At 38.1% G+C, this 16,283-nt stretch overlaps 1 protein-coding gene across 7 annotated transcripts in view; it reads right to left on the bottom strand.

The window, feature by feature from the left end:
* Positions 1-16,283, bottom strand: part of LOC134211850 (serine-rich adhesin for platelets) — a 110,588-nt gene that overhangs the window by 13,123 nt on the left and 81,182 nt on the right. For 6 of the 7 annotated variants that reach the window (XM_062689168.1, XM_062689173.1, XM_062689169.1 and 3 more), the window contains 6 exons: positions 9,843-11,277; positions 8,686-8,853; positions 8,205-8,625; positions 7,970-8,141; positions 7,684-7,910; positions 47-825 (listed from right to left, as the gene is read on the bottom strand). In XM_062689168.1, coding sequence (XP_062545152.1) covers positions 47-825; positions 7,684-7,910; positions 7,970-8,141; positions 8,205-8,625; positions 8,686-8,853; positions 9,843-11,277 — 3,202 coding nt within the window. The remainder of the gene's footprint in view (positions 1-46; positions 826-7,683; positions 7,911-7,969; positions 8,142-8,204; positions 8,626-8,685; positions 8,854-9,842; positions 11,278-16,283) is intronic. The other variant, XR_009979119.1, reaches the window with a different exon arrangement.

Genomic DNA, 16,283 nt, shown 5'->3' with positions numbered 1-16,283 from the left:
ATGAGATAGTAATTTCAGCGCTCGTTTCGTATTTCATTCCTCCTACCTTGTGAGGGCTGTAGAGATGCTCCTGGTTGCTGTGGCTGTTGTGGATGTGAAGATGGCGGTGCTTGTTGTTGCTGCTGCTGTAAGCTACTGATGCTACTATTTGATGGAGGAATGCACATGTTAGGATTCTGACTGGATTGCTGAGAAAGATTGGGACTAGATACGCTTACTTTAACGTTGCTGGTAGGACTTTTTAGAGCGCCCTCTCTAAGCTCGTGAATTTTATGCGAGTTATAGTATTGACTGGCATGATGCTGTAGTAAGTCTAGAGCTTTTGTACTAGGATTTCGTGACAAGTCCTCAGGCGTTGTGTACCGTGGTATTTGTATGTGATATGGAGGTGCACTGTAGGACGCCGCTGGTACCAACATATTCCTGTACATTTGATGGTTCGGATCGAATCCGAATGGACTGGTACTCATGTACAGTGAATGCGGGTAGTACTGAGAGGTTGGAGGCGGTGGAGGCCCTTGCGTTTCCATAGTTGGTTTTTGGCCCTCTTGTTTAACTTTCAGCATCTCCTTATCTTCCAATTTAATATCCTTTTGCTGCTTCAGCGCTGGCTGAGATGATGGTTGCGATTTAGAACCTTTCGATTGTGGTGCAGACTGGGGGACGTTTGCCGCTGATTGTGCTAACGGTGGACCGTGTCCTTGACTAGGATGTCCTGTTGGAGGTGGCTGGGCTGGTGAAGGTGGTTCGTCTTTTGCGTTCAAGTTTGATACTGACGAATTACTGGAAGTACTGGATCTCCTTTGGTCAGAATAATTGAACAACCTAGTTGCAAATAAAAAAATGCGGTTATATAATTTTACATTTTTAATAACGTTTTGCAGAAAAGGAAAGACGCTAGAAAATAGGGACAGAAAAGGAAGTACGATTTTGAAAGTGAGATTTGATAAATTGATGGGAGAATTGAAAAAATACCTTTTTATTCTGGATTCATTAAACTTATCAAGACTGGATTAATAACAAAAAGACACAATGTTGAATTCGAAATAGCATATTTGCTGACAGAAAAGGCACGACAAGCGACATTCATAATCGAAATTTGAATTCTAGCGGCTCACTGTAGTATCACCGAATTGATTAGTACCTAGCATGGTACATAATTTCAACAACATAAGCTGGAAAAACTGGAAAAAATGTCGATTTCTTCTTTTGTCGTCTCATTTGTTTTTTGATAATGAAGAAAATAATCAAATGAATAAAATTGATAAAATCTTATCACTTTTCTTAAAGAATTTTCCATGAAAGTCGAAATTTTTCTATTTTTTCGGTGAAAATTTGGAATAAAAAATAAATAAATAATAAATAAACAAATTTAGCCACGAAATTTTGAAGGGGCGGAGACAGAAGAAGGGAATAAAATTTGTTCCCGCCTGATTTATCAATGAGTATACAGTAGGGTGGTTCAAAAAATCGATTTTGCTCCACAGCGCTCATCTGATTCTGTTTCATGTTCTGAGTGTCCTCTGAAAATTTGAGCTCATTTGGATTGAAACTGATTTAGCACAAGCCGTTTCAAGTTTGCATGCAAATTAGTATGGGGAAATTTATGTTTTCATTATACTGATAATGACGCTTCCTCATCAAGCGCAGGAATCTACATAGCTAAAAGAAATACTCAAGAGCTTTCACTCAGCGAAACCGCATCTTAATTATTCGACCCAGCAATTAGTAATCGAATTTAATCTATACCATGGTTTTCTGGAGCTAATTGCGTAACTCCTCAACAGGCAACATTGCTGCTCGTAGGTTTTCTTTTAACCTGCGCTTAATGGGGAAGCGTCATTATCAGTATAATGGAAAAATAAATTCCCCTCTTCGATATAACGTACCCCCGATATAACGTACACTCGATATAACGTCACTCGATATAGCGTACATTTTTTCCCGTTATAACGTACACTTTGAAAAATAATTTTAATTTTGGTAGTTATTACAAAATAATTTACTAAATTGTTATGATCATTCATGTAGGGATGGCAATATTGTATGGAGTCTAATTTAATCAGCTAGAGGCATTAATTACTGTTTTCCCCACTTTGCACTATCCTCAGAATTTCTCCCGAGGTATTGGATGATATTGAGTTAATGAGGTTTTACGCATGTCTAGTTGATATTAGTCAAAGTCAGATTTGATGACGAGTTGTTTTCAGGTCTAAGTCAGCTGATGTCGAGTGAAGTAATGGTATTGTAGATCCAAGCTTGAAATGTGTACCAGATTATTTTAAAATTAATCCTAGAGGAAATTCCTGGAGAAGCTCCCAACATAATTTCTGGTGAATTTTGTAGAGGAACTCCTGTAGAAAATTCTAAAATAGTTTCAAAAAGAATCTCCGAATTAATTCTTTAAAAAAATCTGATTGAACTCATGAAGGGATTAAAAGAAACTGAATAAAATTTTAAAACGAATTCGTAAAGTAGTTTCTGGAAGAATATTTTAAGGAATGGTATTTTTGAAGGAACTCTTAAAAGAATCTCCGAAGGAGTTTCCTGAATATATTTACAAGCAATTCCTAAAGGAATTTAGGAGGGAACTCAAAATAGAATTTGCGAAGAAATTCCTAGATTTCTACAGGAATTCCTTCGGAAATTCCTTCAGGAGCTCCGGCAATTCTTGGAGGGATTTCTTCAAAACAACATCCCGAAATGAATCCAGTAATTCCTTCAAAAATTCTTCCAGGAATTCTCTCAATATGTCCCTTAGACATTAGGTCAATACTTTCACATCGTATTCTTTCTTTAATTTCTTTCAAGAAAATCCTAAGACCTCCGGACCCCCTTCGGAAACTCCTTGAGCAACACTTTTAGAAATCATCCCAGGAATTTCTCAAAAAATTCTAGAATAAAAGTGATGAGTGTTTCCGAGATATTCTTGAAAATGTAGTCTAATGCGTTAATTGTTTGTGAATGGCAGGTAAGACTCGTCTCGTAGGTTTTCCCAGTACTTTAGCAGCTGCAGTAGAGCAGGGCATGATTAGACTCCACCACCCTACAATAGTCCTCCAACCCAACAGCAGAAGGCCAGAAGTATCTTCGTTAATTCTCCCTAAATCATGCGGTCACTATTCCAAAGTATTTTAAAGTGAACGGATGTTACAAAGTTACCAAAGTTGGAAGTTGAAGAGTAGAGAGAAAGTACTTGGAACAAGAGAAGGCGTTGAGGACAACCCCACGGTCTTTACGTTGAAAACCCCAGCAAGAACCGCCGTAATTCCCTGGTTCCGTAGTCGGCCCAATCCGGCATTGTTTCCGCTGATAGTCGATCGCCCTTCTTATTGGTCGAGTTGTAACGAAGCAAGAAGCGAGGAAGATCTCCAAGCCACCCAGCGATACCACCGGTAAGCCCGCACAGCCACAGAATGAAGGAAGGAAGAAGAGGAAGAAAAGAGTGGTGCAGTGCTGCGAGGAAGGCCAGGGCTCTAAAGACAGGTTAACTAGCTGGGATTTCTTTGAAAAATCATCCGGAAACAACTTCGGAAATAAATCTAAAAATTATTTTTAAATTCCTTCTCAATGTTTCTTCGAAAAGAATGAATTTTAAGAATTACTTCAGAATCTACCTAATGAGTTCCTTTGGAATTCAAAACTTCTTCCTGGAATTCTTTAGGAACTTCTTCGAACCATTCATTTAGAAATATATTCAAGAATTCCTTTTAAACATTATCCGGAAAAACCTTCCGAAACTCATTTAGAAAGATCTACGGAAAATATTTTGGTAATTCCTTTGGATATTCCTTCAAAAATTCCTTTGGAGACTCGTTCTGGAATTCCTTTACAAATTCCTTCGGAAAATTATTAAGGTTTTGAAAATTCGCTTAAGAATTTCTTTGAAAGTTGCTTTAGATTTTTTTTAGGAATTCATTTAAGAGTTCCTTCAGGAATTCCACCGGAGATCCCTAGCGGCGAACTTAATTTCTAAATTAAAAAACCCGACTTAATCCACCTACAGTGAACGCAACCCTTCTTACACTTTTGAATGGTTGTGTGTGCCCAGTGCATATTACAATTTCTATGCATATGACCTTCAATTGAATGTAAAATAACTGATATTATCATGCTTTTAACGATTTCAAAATAAAAAAAGGGATACTTCTGGAAATTTAACAATTTTTAAAAAATACAAAAAGACTGCAGATTTGATTTGCCGCCTTAAATGGCAATATTACAGCTTCTGTTTAAGCCCAAAAGAGTTCAAATCGGGTCATAGACGGCTGAGATATTGGTGTGACAATTCTTCATTAGTAGTCTGAAAATATGTCTCATATTCGTATTTCACAGATATCTCTGAAACCGAATTTCCGATTGCAGAAAAAAAATTAATGGGTCCAATAACAAAAACATAGCTTTCGTTTAAAGATAGAATCGCACAAATCGGTCCAAGGACGACTGAGATCTTGATGGGACATATTTTACCAATGTGTGAAGTTGATACGTCTAATGCTTTATGTTCGTATTTCAGAGATATCTCCGGAACCCAATGTCTAATTGCAAAGCAAAATACAATGGGTTCAATGGCAAAGTCATAGCTTTCGTTTAAAGATAAAATCATGCAAATTGGTTTACAGACGGCTGAGATATTCATGTGACATTATTCTGTTAGTTTTCTGAAAATGCACTTCATGTTCGTATTTCTCACATATCTCTGGAACCAAATGTCCGATTGCAAAAAAAATTGAACTCGTACAATGACAAAGTCATAGCTTTCATTTAGTGTTAAAATCGTGCAAATCGGTCCACGGACGGCTGAGATCTTGATGTGAGATTTTTGTAACGCACACACATACGCACACACGCACACACGCACACACACACACATACATACATGTGCTCAGTTCGTCGAGCTGAGTTGATTGGTATATACGACTTGGATCTCCGAGCCTCGGATAAAAAGTCGTTTTTTCAAGCGATCTTTATACCCTTCTTAGGGTGTAAGAAGGGTAAAAAGACGTTAATTAAAATTAAAAAAAAAGGGATATCCTAAAAAGTCCTCCAGAAATTCGTTTAGAACTTTCTCCACCAAATATTTCTAATCTTTCTGCAGAAAATTACTGTGCATATTCCTCAGTTTTATTCAGTAACTCTTTCAGAAATTTCTTCGGAAATTCCTCTGGAATTTTCTTCAGAATTTCCAGAATTTCTTTAAACATTTCTCAGGAAATTCCTTTAGATTGTTTTTCCGTAATACTAGCGGAAAACGCTTCGGAGAATTCTTTTGATTTTTTAGGCATTCCTTTGGGAAATAGTTTGGAAAAGCCGTTTGGAATTTCTTGGCATATCCCTTAAGGAAATCTTTGACTTTTTCGTTGAAAATTCCATCAAAAAATCCTTCAAACATTTTGTTGAAAATTCCTTCAAGGAAATATTAAAATTTCTGGAAGAATACATCCAACAAAATATCGGATAGAATTCAGGTATTTTGTATGATTTAATTGAAGAAAAGAATTCCTAAAGGAATCTCTGAAAAAAAATATCAAAGGAATTTCCGATGAAAAAATTATAAAATTCTCCAGACTTTTATTCAGGAACTTCTCTAGAAAATCCATCGGAAATTTCGAATAAAATTGATTAAAATTACCGTGATATCAGCTTTTTTTCAGAATATTGTTGGCGTATATAATTAAATATTTATGAAAATATTCAATTTAGCGAGTCACGTGCCCCATCGTGTCCTAGTTTAAATCCACTGAAGATCGCGGATACTCAATATATAAAACAAACGGTGCAACGAAAAGCAAGCCTTGTGTTTCCAGTGCCGTAACAAAAAGTAATAATTTTGGTACCCCCTCCTTCCCCCGTATAACGCGTAACTGTGAAAATTTTAAATGCTGATTTTTCCCTTCACTGAAGCATGTGGCTTTTGGTATTTTTGAACACTGTTAGAATAGGAACAACACATTATTAAAACCAAGGACATTAAGAATGCAGCTAGTAGAAACGAAAATAGAATTTGTGACCATGACCATTCAAATAGCTTTGCGGGGCTGTTCTGTCGTGAAATACAATATTTGCTTTTTGTTTTTACGCATATCAAACTATGTGATTGATTTCGGTGATGACGAATGCGATAACGATAAAATATAATTTTTAAATTGAACTGTTTACTGTCACAAATAACTCAACATTTAGCAACAATTTTTCGAACAAAACTCGCTGTCTATTAGAATTAAAAAAAACGCCAGTATAACCTGCTCTGAAATAAAAACTACAAAGACTAACATGGGACAATTATGGGTAGTATGGATAGGTTGATGCGTGTTCACCGTTTTGATCAAAGCATGTCAGCAGTTACTTCAATCAGCGATTAAAAAAAAGTATTTTCGTGTTATGCGTAACATTTGGTAGTACCCACCCCCTCCCCACCTTTTTGTGTAACAAAATATAACGCAAGTGGGACCTCCCCCTCCCCCCAAAAGCGTTACGTAATTTGTGAACAGACCCTTATATAGAAATCAAATGACGAATACAATTCTTCGGGTCATTTTTCTTAGCAACGAACAAGTTTGTAGGAATTGTTCACAAGAAAAGCTGTTTCACACTGCTAGCTGAGCATTATATAAAAAAAACGCCCATAAAGTACATGATAGTACAACATTTATATAGTGTAAAATAAGGATGATTACTCAGGCTTCGATATAACGTACAATTCGATATAACGTACAAACTTAAAATCGAAATGTACGTTATATCGAAGTTTACCTGCTAATTTGCATGCAAACTTGAAACGGCTTGTGCTGAATCAGTTTTAATCCAAATGAGCTCAAATTTTCAGAGGACACTCAGAACATGATACAGAATCAGATGAGCGTTGTGGAGCAAAATTGATTTTTTGAACCACCCTAGTATACAGTATTCAACTGCTTAAAGTAGGAGAAAGCAAAGCTACGAATAGCAGAATAAAAATGTATTGCTAGCAAGTGATAACTATGGATCTGTCTTATTTAACGAATTGAACTGAAAAGTGACAGTTCGAACATTAAAAAATCGCCTTGCAATAAGAATGGCTATGGTGCTAACCCGCAAAACCTATAAGGCCGTTACAAATATTTAATTAACTTTTTGTCCTACTGGTCCCCGAAAGGTCAAGGGGGGGGGGTTATTAAAAAATAAATATTAAAATGAAAAAAATAAAAAATAAACTCCTCGGATTTGTTAAAGAATGTTTTGAAAATCCTCAAAATTATCCGAATTTTATTTTGTTGCCCCCTCAAAATATTATTTTTTGGCACAAAAAATCCGAGTGGGGGAGACAAAAAAGTTCTTAAATATTTGTATCCGCCTAAGACATGTATCAAAAATTATTCGATATCTGTCAAATCAAGCAAGTTTTCTAATCTGCGAGCAGCGTTATTCGATAATTATTGAACTGTCACTTTTTGGGATTATTCTACGAGTGGAGTGACGTGAGATTGCTCGAATGACGTGAGAAGAGTCGTATAGCCCCATTTGAATAACATGGTCACCTCACGTGAGAATTGCTAAAATCGACTCACCTCACGTCATTCGACTCGTAGAATAAGCCCATTTATGTTGAATTTGAGTTTAATTCTCCAATCGAAACAGAATTGGATGATGAAACGACATTCGAAGCATGGTCGGTACCGATATTTAAAATTATAAGAAGCCTACCTCCTCAAGTCTTCCTCTCGATTCATATGCTGCGGTGGTGGTGGTTGCGATGGTGGCCCAACATTGAGCCCATGTCGTTGGAACATCCCACCGTAAGCACTGATCGGCGGCTGTCCCTGTTGTTGTCCAAGTGGAGGTTGGTCCTTCGGGTGCATCGGATGTCCACTTTCAGTCTTGATATCCTTCACAGCGATTGGCTCCGATTTAATCAACTTTGTGGGCATCATCTGAAAGATGCGGCGCATTATTGACTGTTTTTTTTTTAATTTAGAAATCTGCTTATTACCTGCGGACCCATTTTGGCGTACTCGTTGGGACTTGAACTTTCTTTAATCCGCTCTTCCTTAATTTGTCCTTGATTCGGCCCTTGTTGCTGAGACAATTTACTTTCTTCAGACATCATCGAGACTGGCCCATAGTTTGGATCCATGTTATAATTATATCCCGTTGGCATGTATCTGAGAAGATAAGAGTTAAGAGTCAAGAAATAATATGATTCAGATTCTCCTCTACAAACGTACCCATACGGATAAAAATGTTGCATCAACTTTCCGGTTCCAGCATGTGGCGGCGGTCCACTTGGACAGTCTTTGTTTTGCTGAGGTCCGGTGTCTCCAGGTGGAAGTTGTTGCTGATGCGGAGGTTGCCCCGGTTGTGGCGGAAGTGGTTGTTGTTGTTGTTGCTGATGTGGATTTGGTTTATTCATAAGATCAAGCGGCGGTTCTTTACTTTTGTAGTCTACTGCAGTGTTTGGACCTAATGGTGAATGACCCAAACCTGGTGGTTTCCCTGGGTGCTCCGAAGAATAATAAGGAGATTGATGAGCCATAGCAGGATAATAAGGGTACAGTGGACCGTAACCGGACAGTGGACCAAGTTGACCTGGAACACCCTCATTTAGTTTTTTCGGTGCATCAGGTAGAGGAGGTCCCTTAGATTTGTCTGTGCAGGAAAAAATAATGCTTTAGTATTCACAATAACAACATTTATCTTGCATGCTACCTAAGTCACTAGCATCCACTACCGGTGCTGAATCATCACTTATATCACTGTAAGCCGGACTTTGAACGTCCTCCGCTCGATTTGCTGCTGCGACATCAAACTCCGAAGGTCCCGGGGATTTCCGATTTTTCTTTTGCTTGGAACAATTTTGGGGTTTCATGCTTAATCCTAAAAAATGTAAATACATATTCAGTGAAACAGACCACAGAAATTGCTACTCATATTTTTGAAAAATCAGATCAATCAGAACCATACAGCCTAGAAACGTTTGACACAAACAAATTATTATTTTTATTTATATTTAATCAAAGCAAGTTTTTTTTGTAATTGAAATAAGTTCATCACCACTAAACAAATTAATTAATTCTAGCAAGATTGAGGATATATGCCACGTGTGTCCGTTCCCCATGAAGGTGGGGCTCATGTATGCAGCAGATGTATGGGTAGGTAGAAAAAGGAAACTTTACACTAAAAATCTACTGTTACTAAAATATTACATAATACCTGAGAAATCGACACACGCATATTTTACTAAATAGCAAAAACCTCAGCGAGAAACAATTGTTAACGCACAAGATAATTGTAACATGGACCGTAATTTGGTGTTCATCGACTACAAAAAAGAACTTTCTACCTTCTGAATCTTGATAATATGTGGGGCGCCATGATACCAGAGCCTCATCGAGGAGCAGTGCGTTACCATTTGAGTGGTAGCTGATGCGAGGCAAGGATCTGTCATATCACCAGTCCAGTCACCATCACAACCGTTCCTCATCGTAATCGACTAGATGCTTGTGGGTGCGATTAACTGAAACCATAGTTTCTGTGGCAGCCAGTAACCATGGAGCACCTAACTGGCTAACGGATTGATTGATAACGTTCCACTCTTAGCCCAACGGCTCTGCTGATATGCTGAGTAAGTTCAATTCTAATTTGTATGTTCGTTTATCCGCGAACATTATTCACTTCTAATAAGTATAATTTACTAATGTTGTTGCATACCGAAATTAGCTTGCGAACAAATCTGGGTGTTATAACATAAATGCAACAATGCAACAATGTTGAACTGATTTTACTGATTGTTAATTTTTTTCTTTAACAGATTTCGTCTCTTCCTCATTTTTTTAATGTTTTATGACGTTATACATTAGTCTTACCTTCGGAAACACCTGGGGTTGTTGGTTGCATAGTAAGCGGTCCACCAGAGATGGCTGCAGTTGTGGGCCTTACCGGTGTGCCAGGTTGCGAACTGGATGGCATCGAGGAACCTGGATTGATCGGTAAATTGGAAGCACCTTGGGCAATTGGTGTGAGCCGCGCATTATGGTCAACTTCTCCAGGAAGCGGCCCAAATCGCAAAACACCGGGCTTACTCTTCGCACTGGGATCGCTTCGGCCTGGATTAATAACGGGATTGTTGTTTGTCTGTGGTAAGTTTGATGATTGCTGCTGAGCTGAAGGCGGAATCTGAACTTGACAAGGTTGCAACTGTGACGATAACGATGTCGGAGGAACCGATCCACTCGGATTTCCACTCAAAGCGGAGCTCAAAAGAGTTGAGTTGCCTACCGGAACAACGTGTGGCTGGGGTTGGCCTGCAACTCCAGTTGTAATACTACCTCCTGCAGAGGCAGGCGTTGTGACAGTTGACTGTGAGCTGCCGGAGGATGAAACCGACAAAGCTTGAGACGCTGTGGAAGTAAGTAGCGAATGTGACGAAGCGATGGGTGTCGTCACAGTCGACACATTTACCGTCATTAACAAATTCGGAGAAGGAGTACAATTTGTCGATACTATTGGGCTACTGCTAGAGGTTGTTGTAGTTGCGGCTGGGTTTTGACTAGTATTCAACGTCACTGCTATAGAAACGGCCACCTGAGGCGTATTACCAGTTTGATTGGTTCCTGCAGGCGAAGGACTGTTGGTAGCTGATGCATTAGCACTTGTAGCTGGTACCGTTGGAAGATTGGTGGACTGAACTATGGGCAGGGGAGACGGTGTCGTTGGCGGTGCTATCCGTTGTGGTGATTCTGGCGGTTGGGAAGAATCTTCATCCATCGAGGAAACACTACCATGAGCATGACTTTGATGGTACCGTAGACCATTAGCATGTTTATACTTTTTGCTGCAGTCCTGTTCAGGACATTCCAATAACACTGGAGATATCGCGCATGGCGAAGCAGAGCTTTTACATTTCTTTGTAGAAATTTGCACATTCAGTCCTGTCATAGGGTTGACCACACTCTGCGTACTTGGGGTGCCATTATTGACAATGCCACTAGCATTAGCATTATTTACACTACTAGTATTTATCACACTGCCGCTCGTACTGCTACTCGTACTTCCGCTAGTGCCACCATTTACCGGCGAGGGAGACTCATCTTTTGACTTGCGCTTCTCGGGTCGGGGCGGCAAAAACGCGACCGGAGACGTAGAAGGAGTATTTGAACTAACACTTGTGTTTGTCCCACTCGATGAACTTGCCGTAGTGGTTGTTGAGGTGGTTGTTGTTTTCGACGAGCTCGATTCAGCCGTCGTTGTAGTGCGACCACCACGACCTTTCGTTCCACCATTCCGTAACTTGCTATGCATCTGCAGAATGATTTAAGATAATTGAACAATTAGATGAGGTAGTATTGCACTGTTTACTATTTTAATCTAGAATACGAATTGCAGCGATTAATAAACCGATTCGAGTTTAAGTTATTTAACATTTACTCAGGGCTGATAGCGATGAATACCGTTCAAAATAGTGACTTTAGTGACCAACTATGACGAAAAAGTGACCAAATAGTGACTTTCTATTGAAGAAAAAGTGACCAAATAGTGACTTTTGTGTGAAGTTTTGAGCTGGGTATAGAATTGTTATGGTATTGTTATGCATTAGAATTGTTATGGTATAATTCGAAGATTGCAAACTAATGTATTATTTTTGAAATCCTTATCGATAACTATAATATAATGCTATCAGAAATCAATAAAAGGCAAAAACAACATAAGCATGAGGATTACTGCTACTGGCCACGCCTATCTTTACTGTAAGGAGGGAGAGGATGGAAGCAAGAAGCCAGAAGCAAGTACCAAGGAGTTGGATATTGACGATAGTATTCGTTGGATCAGCCAGAAGCTAGACCATCTTCTTCTTCTTATTGGCATTACATTCCCATACTGGGACAGAGCCGCCTCGCAGCTTAGTGTTCATTAAGCACATCCACAGTTATTAACTGCGAGGTTTCTGATCCAAGTTACCATTTTTGCATTCGTATATCATGAGGCTAACACTATAATACTTTTATGCAAAGGGAAGTCGAGACAATTGCCAATCCGAAAATTGTCTAGACCGGCACCGGGAATCGAACCCAGCCACCCTCAGCATGGTCTTGCTTTGTAGCCGCGCGTCTTACCGCACGGCTAAGGAGGGCCCCAACAGCTAGACCATTGTACCTCATATTAGGTAACACACCACGAGAAGGTATCTACTCGGCATCAAGGATGTTTTCGATCATTCAGTAATCTGCGTTCAATCATTTAGTAGTTTGTCAATAACACATTCCAGAGGTTAGATTTCAAAATGTGTAGTATGGTGGACTTCTAATTCAAAGGTTCATCTACAACTCTGCCTAACAGTTCGATGTTTCAATTATACTGATAATAGAGCTATAGAGCTAGTAGCAGTAGCTTATACTGAATGATTGGAATTTTGTTATCATTTGGTATAAGTCACTGCAACTAGCACTGTAACTCCTTCAATGGTGGAATTTAAACATCGATATATTAGGCAGATATATAGAAAAACCTTCGCATCAGAAGTCCACCGTATAACACATTTTGGAATTCAGCCTCTGGAATGAGTTATAGACAAACTACTAAATGATCGAACGCAGATTACTAAATGATCGATAACATCCTTGCTCGGCATCACGTAAACGTTGCTGGAACGTCCACGAAAAAAGTTTTTAACGCTTCGAAGATTGATTGTTCAAACCATATGTAAAAATTCGTTTATTCTGCCAGCACTGCCGAGCTACGTGGATCAATAATTTAAATGAGTGTTATTTCAAAGTTATTGATCTTATGGGGCTTTGTAGCTAATGGGAGTTATTCGGAATCATTTCACAAAGTAAAATTTCCAACAAGAAGGAAGATGGGTTTTGTCCTCTGACAACCATTGGTTGTCCGGTAGTGCTGCCAGAAACATTGATTTCTTGCATATGGTTTGAACAATCAATTTTCGAAGCGTAATAATATTTGTTGTAGACTTTCCAACTACCGTCAAACGGGGTGACTTGCAACAGCGGGGTGACTTGCAACACTTGGGTTTTCCATAAGTTTTTGTTTTTTTACAACAAAAATATACCCAAACATCGACTTATGTCGTCACGCATCCCTAGTTTACATTGTATTTGTTGTGCCTAGTTGGTATTTAGGTGAAAATATAACTCACTGTTGTTTTTTTGTATTATTTTGTGAATCTGTTTCGTTAATGAAAAGTCGAACGTCGAAAATCGTAAGTTTGTGTAGCAAATTGAAAATAATTTCACCAAAATCCATCCCCTCTCCAGTTACAGTACCTAATTAGGTATGTAATTCCGCAAAAACTATAAAATAATAAAATTGTTTGTTTTTGAAATATCAACTTTTTTGAAATTTGCCGCTGGGTGACTTGCAACAGCTGATACACGATTGTTTATTTTCCAAAAACTGCTGATTCAGTTAAAAAAATAAATTTCAAACTAGCATTGATTTTATGTTACAGAATTCCTTTATCATGCCGCGAAACTACAAGAAACCTGCAGGAAGTCGCATGTATGCCAATTTTTCAAAAAAAAACTGATGAAGGCAGCGGTAGAAATTAAAAAACAAATTGTTTATCCGGGAAGCCGCTTGGCGGTACGATTTGTCCCTAACAACAATTTTACATGATCCTAATACAGAAAACAGTAAAACTAAGACTAACGGTGGTCAAGCAGTGTTGTATCTCCAAGAAGATCCAACAGTTGTGGATGCTTTTCTGCTTGCTGCGAAAATGCCTTTTCAAAATAATGATCTTAACATATTCGTGGTAATTTGGATGGCGGGGAAAGAAAGGAAAACCGTTTTAAAAACAACTAACCAGGGAATGGTGATGGTGCACACCATTCTTAAACCGACATAAAGCACTTTCAAAACGGAGACTTAAAAATATCAATCGATCCGTTGAAATCGTAAAAAATCGTAATGAGGGGAGGGGGGATCCCTCAAGTAAGGCATTGACAGTGTTGAAAAATGACCCAGGATGAAAAATCACTATGATTAAGTTGTTCTAAAACATGTTAGGATTGAATTCGATGAAGTGTCACCCCGCAGTAGGGGTGGCTTGCAACACCCATCATTTTGATATTATTTTCATATTATTATTATTGTTATATGTCTGATTCTATGTCTAATCACTAATATTAGGACACATTAAAAGTATCATGTACTAGTAGAATGAATAAACCCTTTTAATTCAGAATTATTGAGAGAGAAACTTGAAAAGTGTTGCAAGTCACCCCGTTTGACGGTACGTTTCTTCTTCGGGAATGTTTTTCGGCATCTTTCAGACTAGGTGCAGTAGGGGCAATATGAACGTACGGGGCAATATGAGCCACCCTCATTTTGAGCTTATTGACAAGTTTTATCATGTAAAAGTTATATGATCTTTAAGAGGATGCTCCACATATGCATTAACGTGAAAACCGCATTAAAATTCAATTCAAACATGAAAATACACTTGAAAATGTAAATTTCCTCTGCATAGGCAAAATTATTATTAAGTTTTGAAGTTTATAAATAAGGTTTTGACACAAAACTGATTAAAATACAGGTCAAAAATACACCACAATCAAAAGATATATTAAAATTGAATATTGTGCACACATGTTTGTATTGATACAAATTTGAATTTATAATAAAACTTTTTTTTTTTCCAAAACCGGTCTCTATGGGGCAATATAGGCATACCTGCACAGAGCAAGATATCAGGCCTTAAAATGCGAACAAGTTCAAATTTCAGTAGTCAAATACAAGAATTTTATCATATATGTAAGATTCATTACGGAAAAATTACAACAGCGCATTACTGCGATTGAAACAGAAAAAATGACCATTGACCAATTGAAATGTGACTGTTCAAACGGTGAAGAGTGACAAATCGATTCAGTCCGCTGTTTTGCGGTTTTTTTAATTTTATTTGGTATGGAATACTTAAAACTGTTGTAGGAATATCATATTCTTCCATATTACGATACTTTTTTCGCTCAAATAAAGGTTTTGGATGGGTGGCCCATACTGCCCCAAATGGTGGCTCATATTGCCCCGTATAGTCGGAAACACACATTGAAATCAATACATTTTCAAAAGTGCATTCCAATAATTTCCAAATGCATTTTTCGTCATTCATCGACGTTATATGAAAGGTAATATTCTCTAGTATAAGTCAACTACATTTAAACGATGTTTTTTTGAGTTTTTCGGCGCTTTTCGGAACGATTTCCTTAGGTGGCCCATATTGCCTCGATCACCCCTATGTATATGCTAACGTATTGAGTCACGAAGCCGCTAAGAGCAAAAATGTAAAAAAGTACGTTTTTCCATACTAATTTCTATATAAATTTAAAACGCGATGCGAAAAGCGAAGACGCAATCAATCGAGCCCATATTTTGCACAGTTGATTGGGGTCCTAAAACGGTTCAGAAAAACCTTGATCTCACTTGATTGGATGGTCTCTAATGGTCATCATCGTTCCGCCGGAACATCAAACGTGTCACTGGTCTCGCGATTGACGGATCTCGATTCTCGAATCTGGAAGACCAGGATCTCGCGGATTTATTCGGTTCCAAAAGACTGTTGCTCTGTACAATTTACATCCATCCATGAATTCAAATGAATATGTTACTGTTATATTCATACAAAATATGATTATTTGACGAAACATGAACGTAGCTGGAATGGTGGGGACTGAAGTAGAGATGCTTTATATATTTAATCTTAATTCCATGAATAAACTATTTTCTCTAGAATATGTCCACAAACTTAGTAGTTTGGGTGCATAACAAGGATGGCAGAATTCGCTCTTAATTTATAATTGACGACGATAGACAAGAAGCCTAAGATTTTTTCGATCATAACAAGACATGGAAAAAAATTGCTCATCACTTAATAAATGCTAATGCAAAAAAAGGACAGAGAAATATTTCCCCCACCGACGTTGTGATAAAATGGTTCGTTCTAGTACAATTGCCATTGAGAAACATGTAAAACAAGTAGAAATGCATCATCAGAACCGATGTCCTTACAATTGGAGGTTCTGAAAGGAATTTATCTTGCAGAATATCCCAATATAGGCTAGATGTACCAGTTGTGGCCAATGGCATAAAATAAATATTTCCAACCTCCCTTTTTGGAATCTATATAAATGAGACCTCCGGATAACATATTAGTAATGAGTGGATTGAACGGTTCTATTGACAGTGTGAATATGGGATAAATGGCTATAGTGGTGTAATTAGCCTCAACGTAGCAGTGGAAATATAAATCAAAATTAATGAGTTACCCACTGGTTGAGCTCAAATAGATT

This window comes from Armigeres subalbatus, chromosome 2 (genome assembly GCF_024139115.2).
Source record: "Armigeres subalbatus isolate Guangzhou_Male chromosome 2, GZ_Asu_2, whole genome shotgun sequence".
In the NCBI taxonomy this organism is placed as follows: Eukaryota; Metazoa; Arthropoda; class Insecta; order Diptera; family Culicidae; genus Armigeres; species Armigeres subalbatus.
Note: the sequence above shows the minus strand (reverse complement) of the source record. Positions and strands in the feature narration are given on the sequence as shown.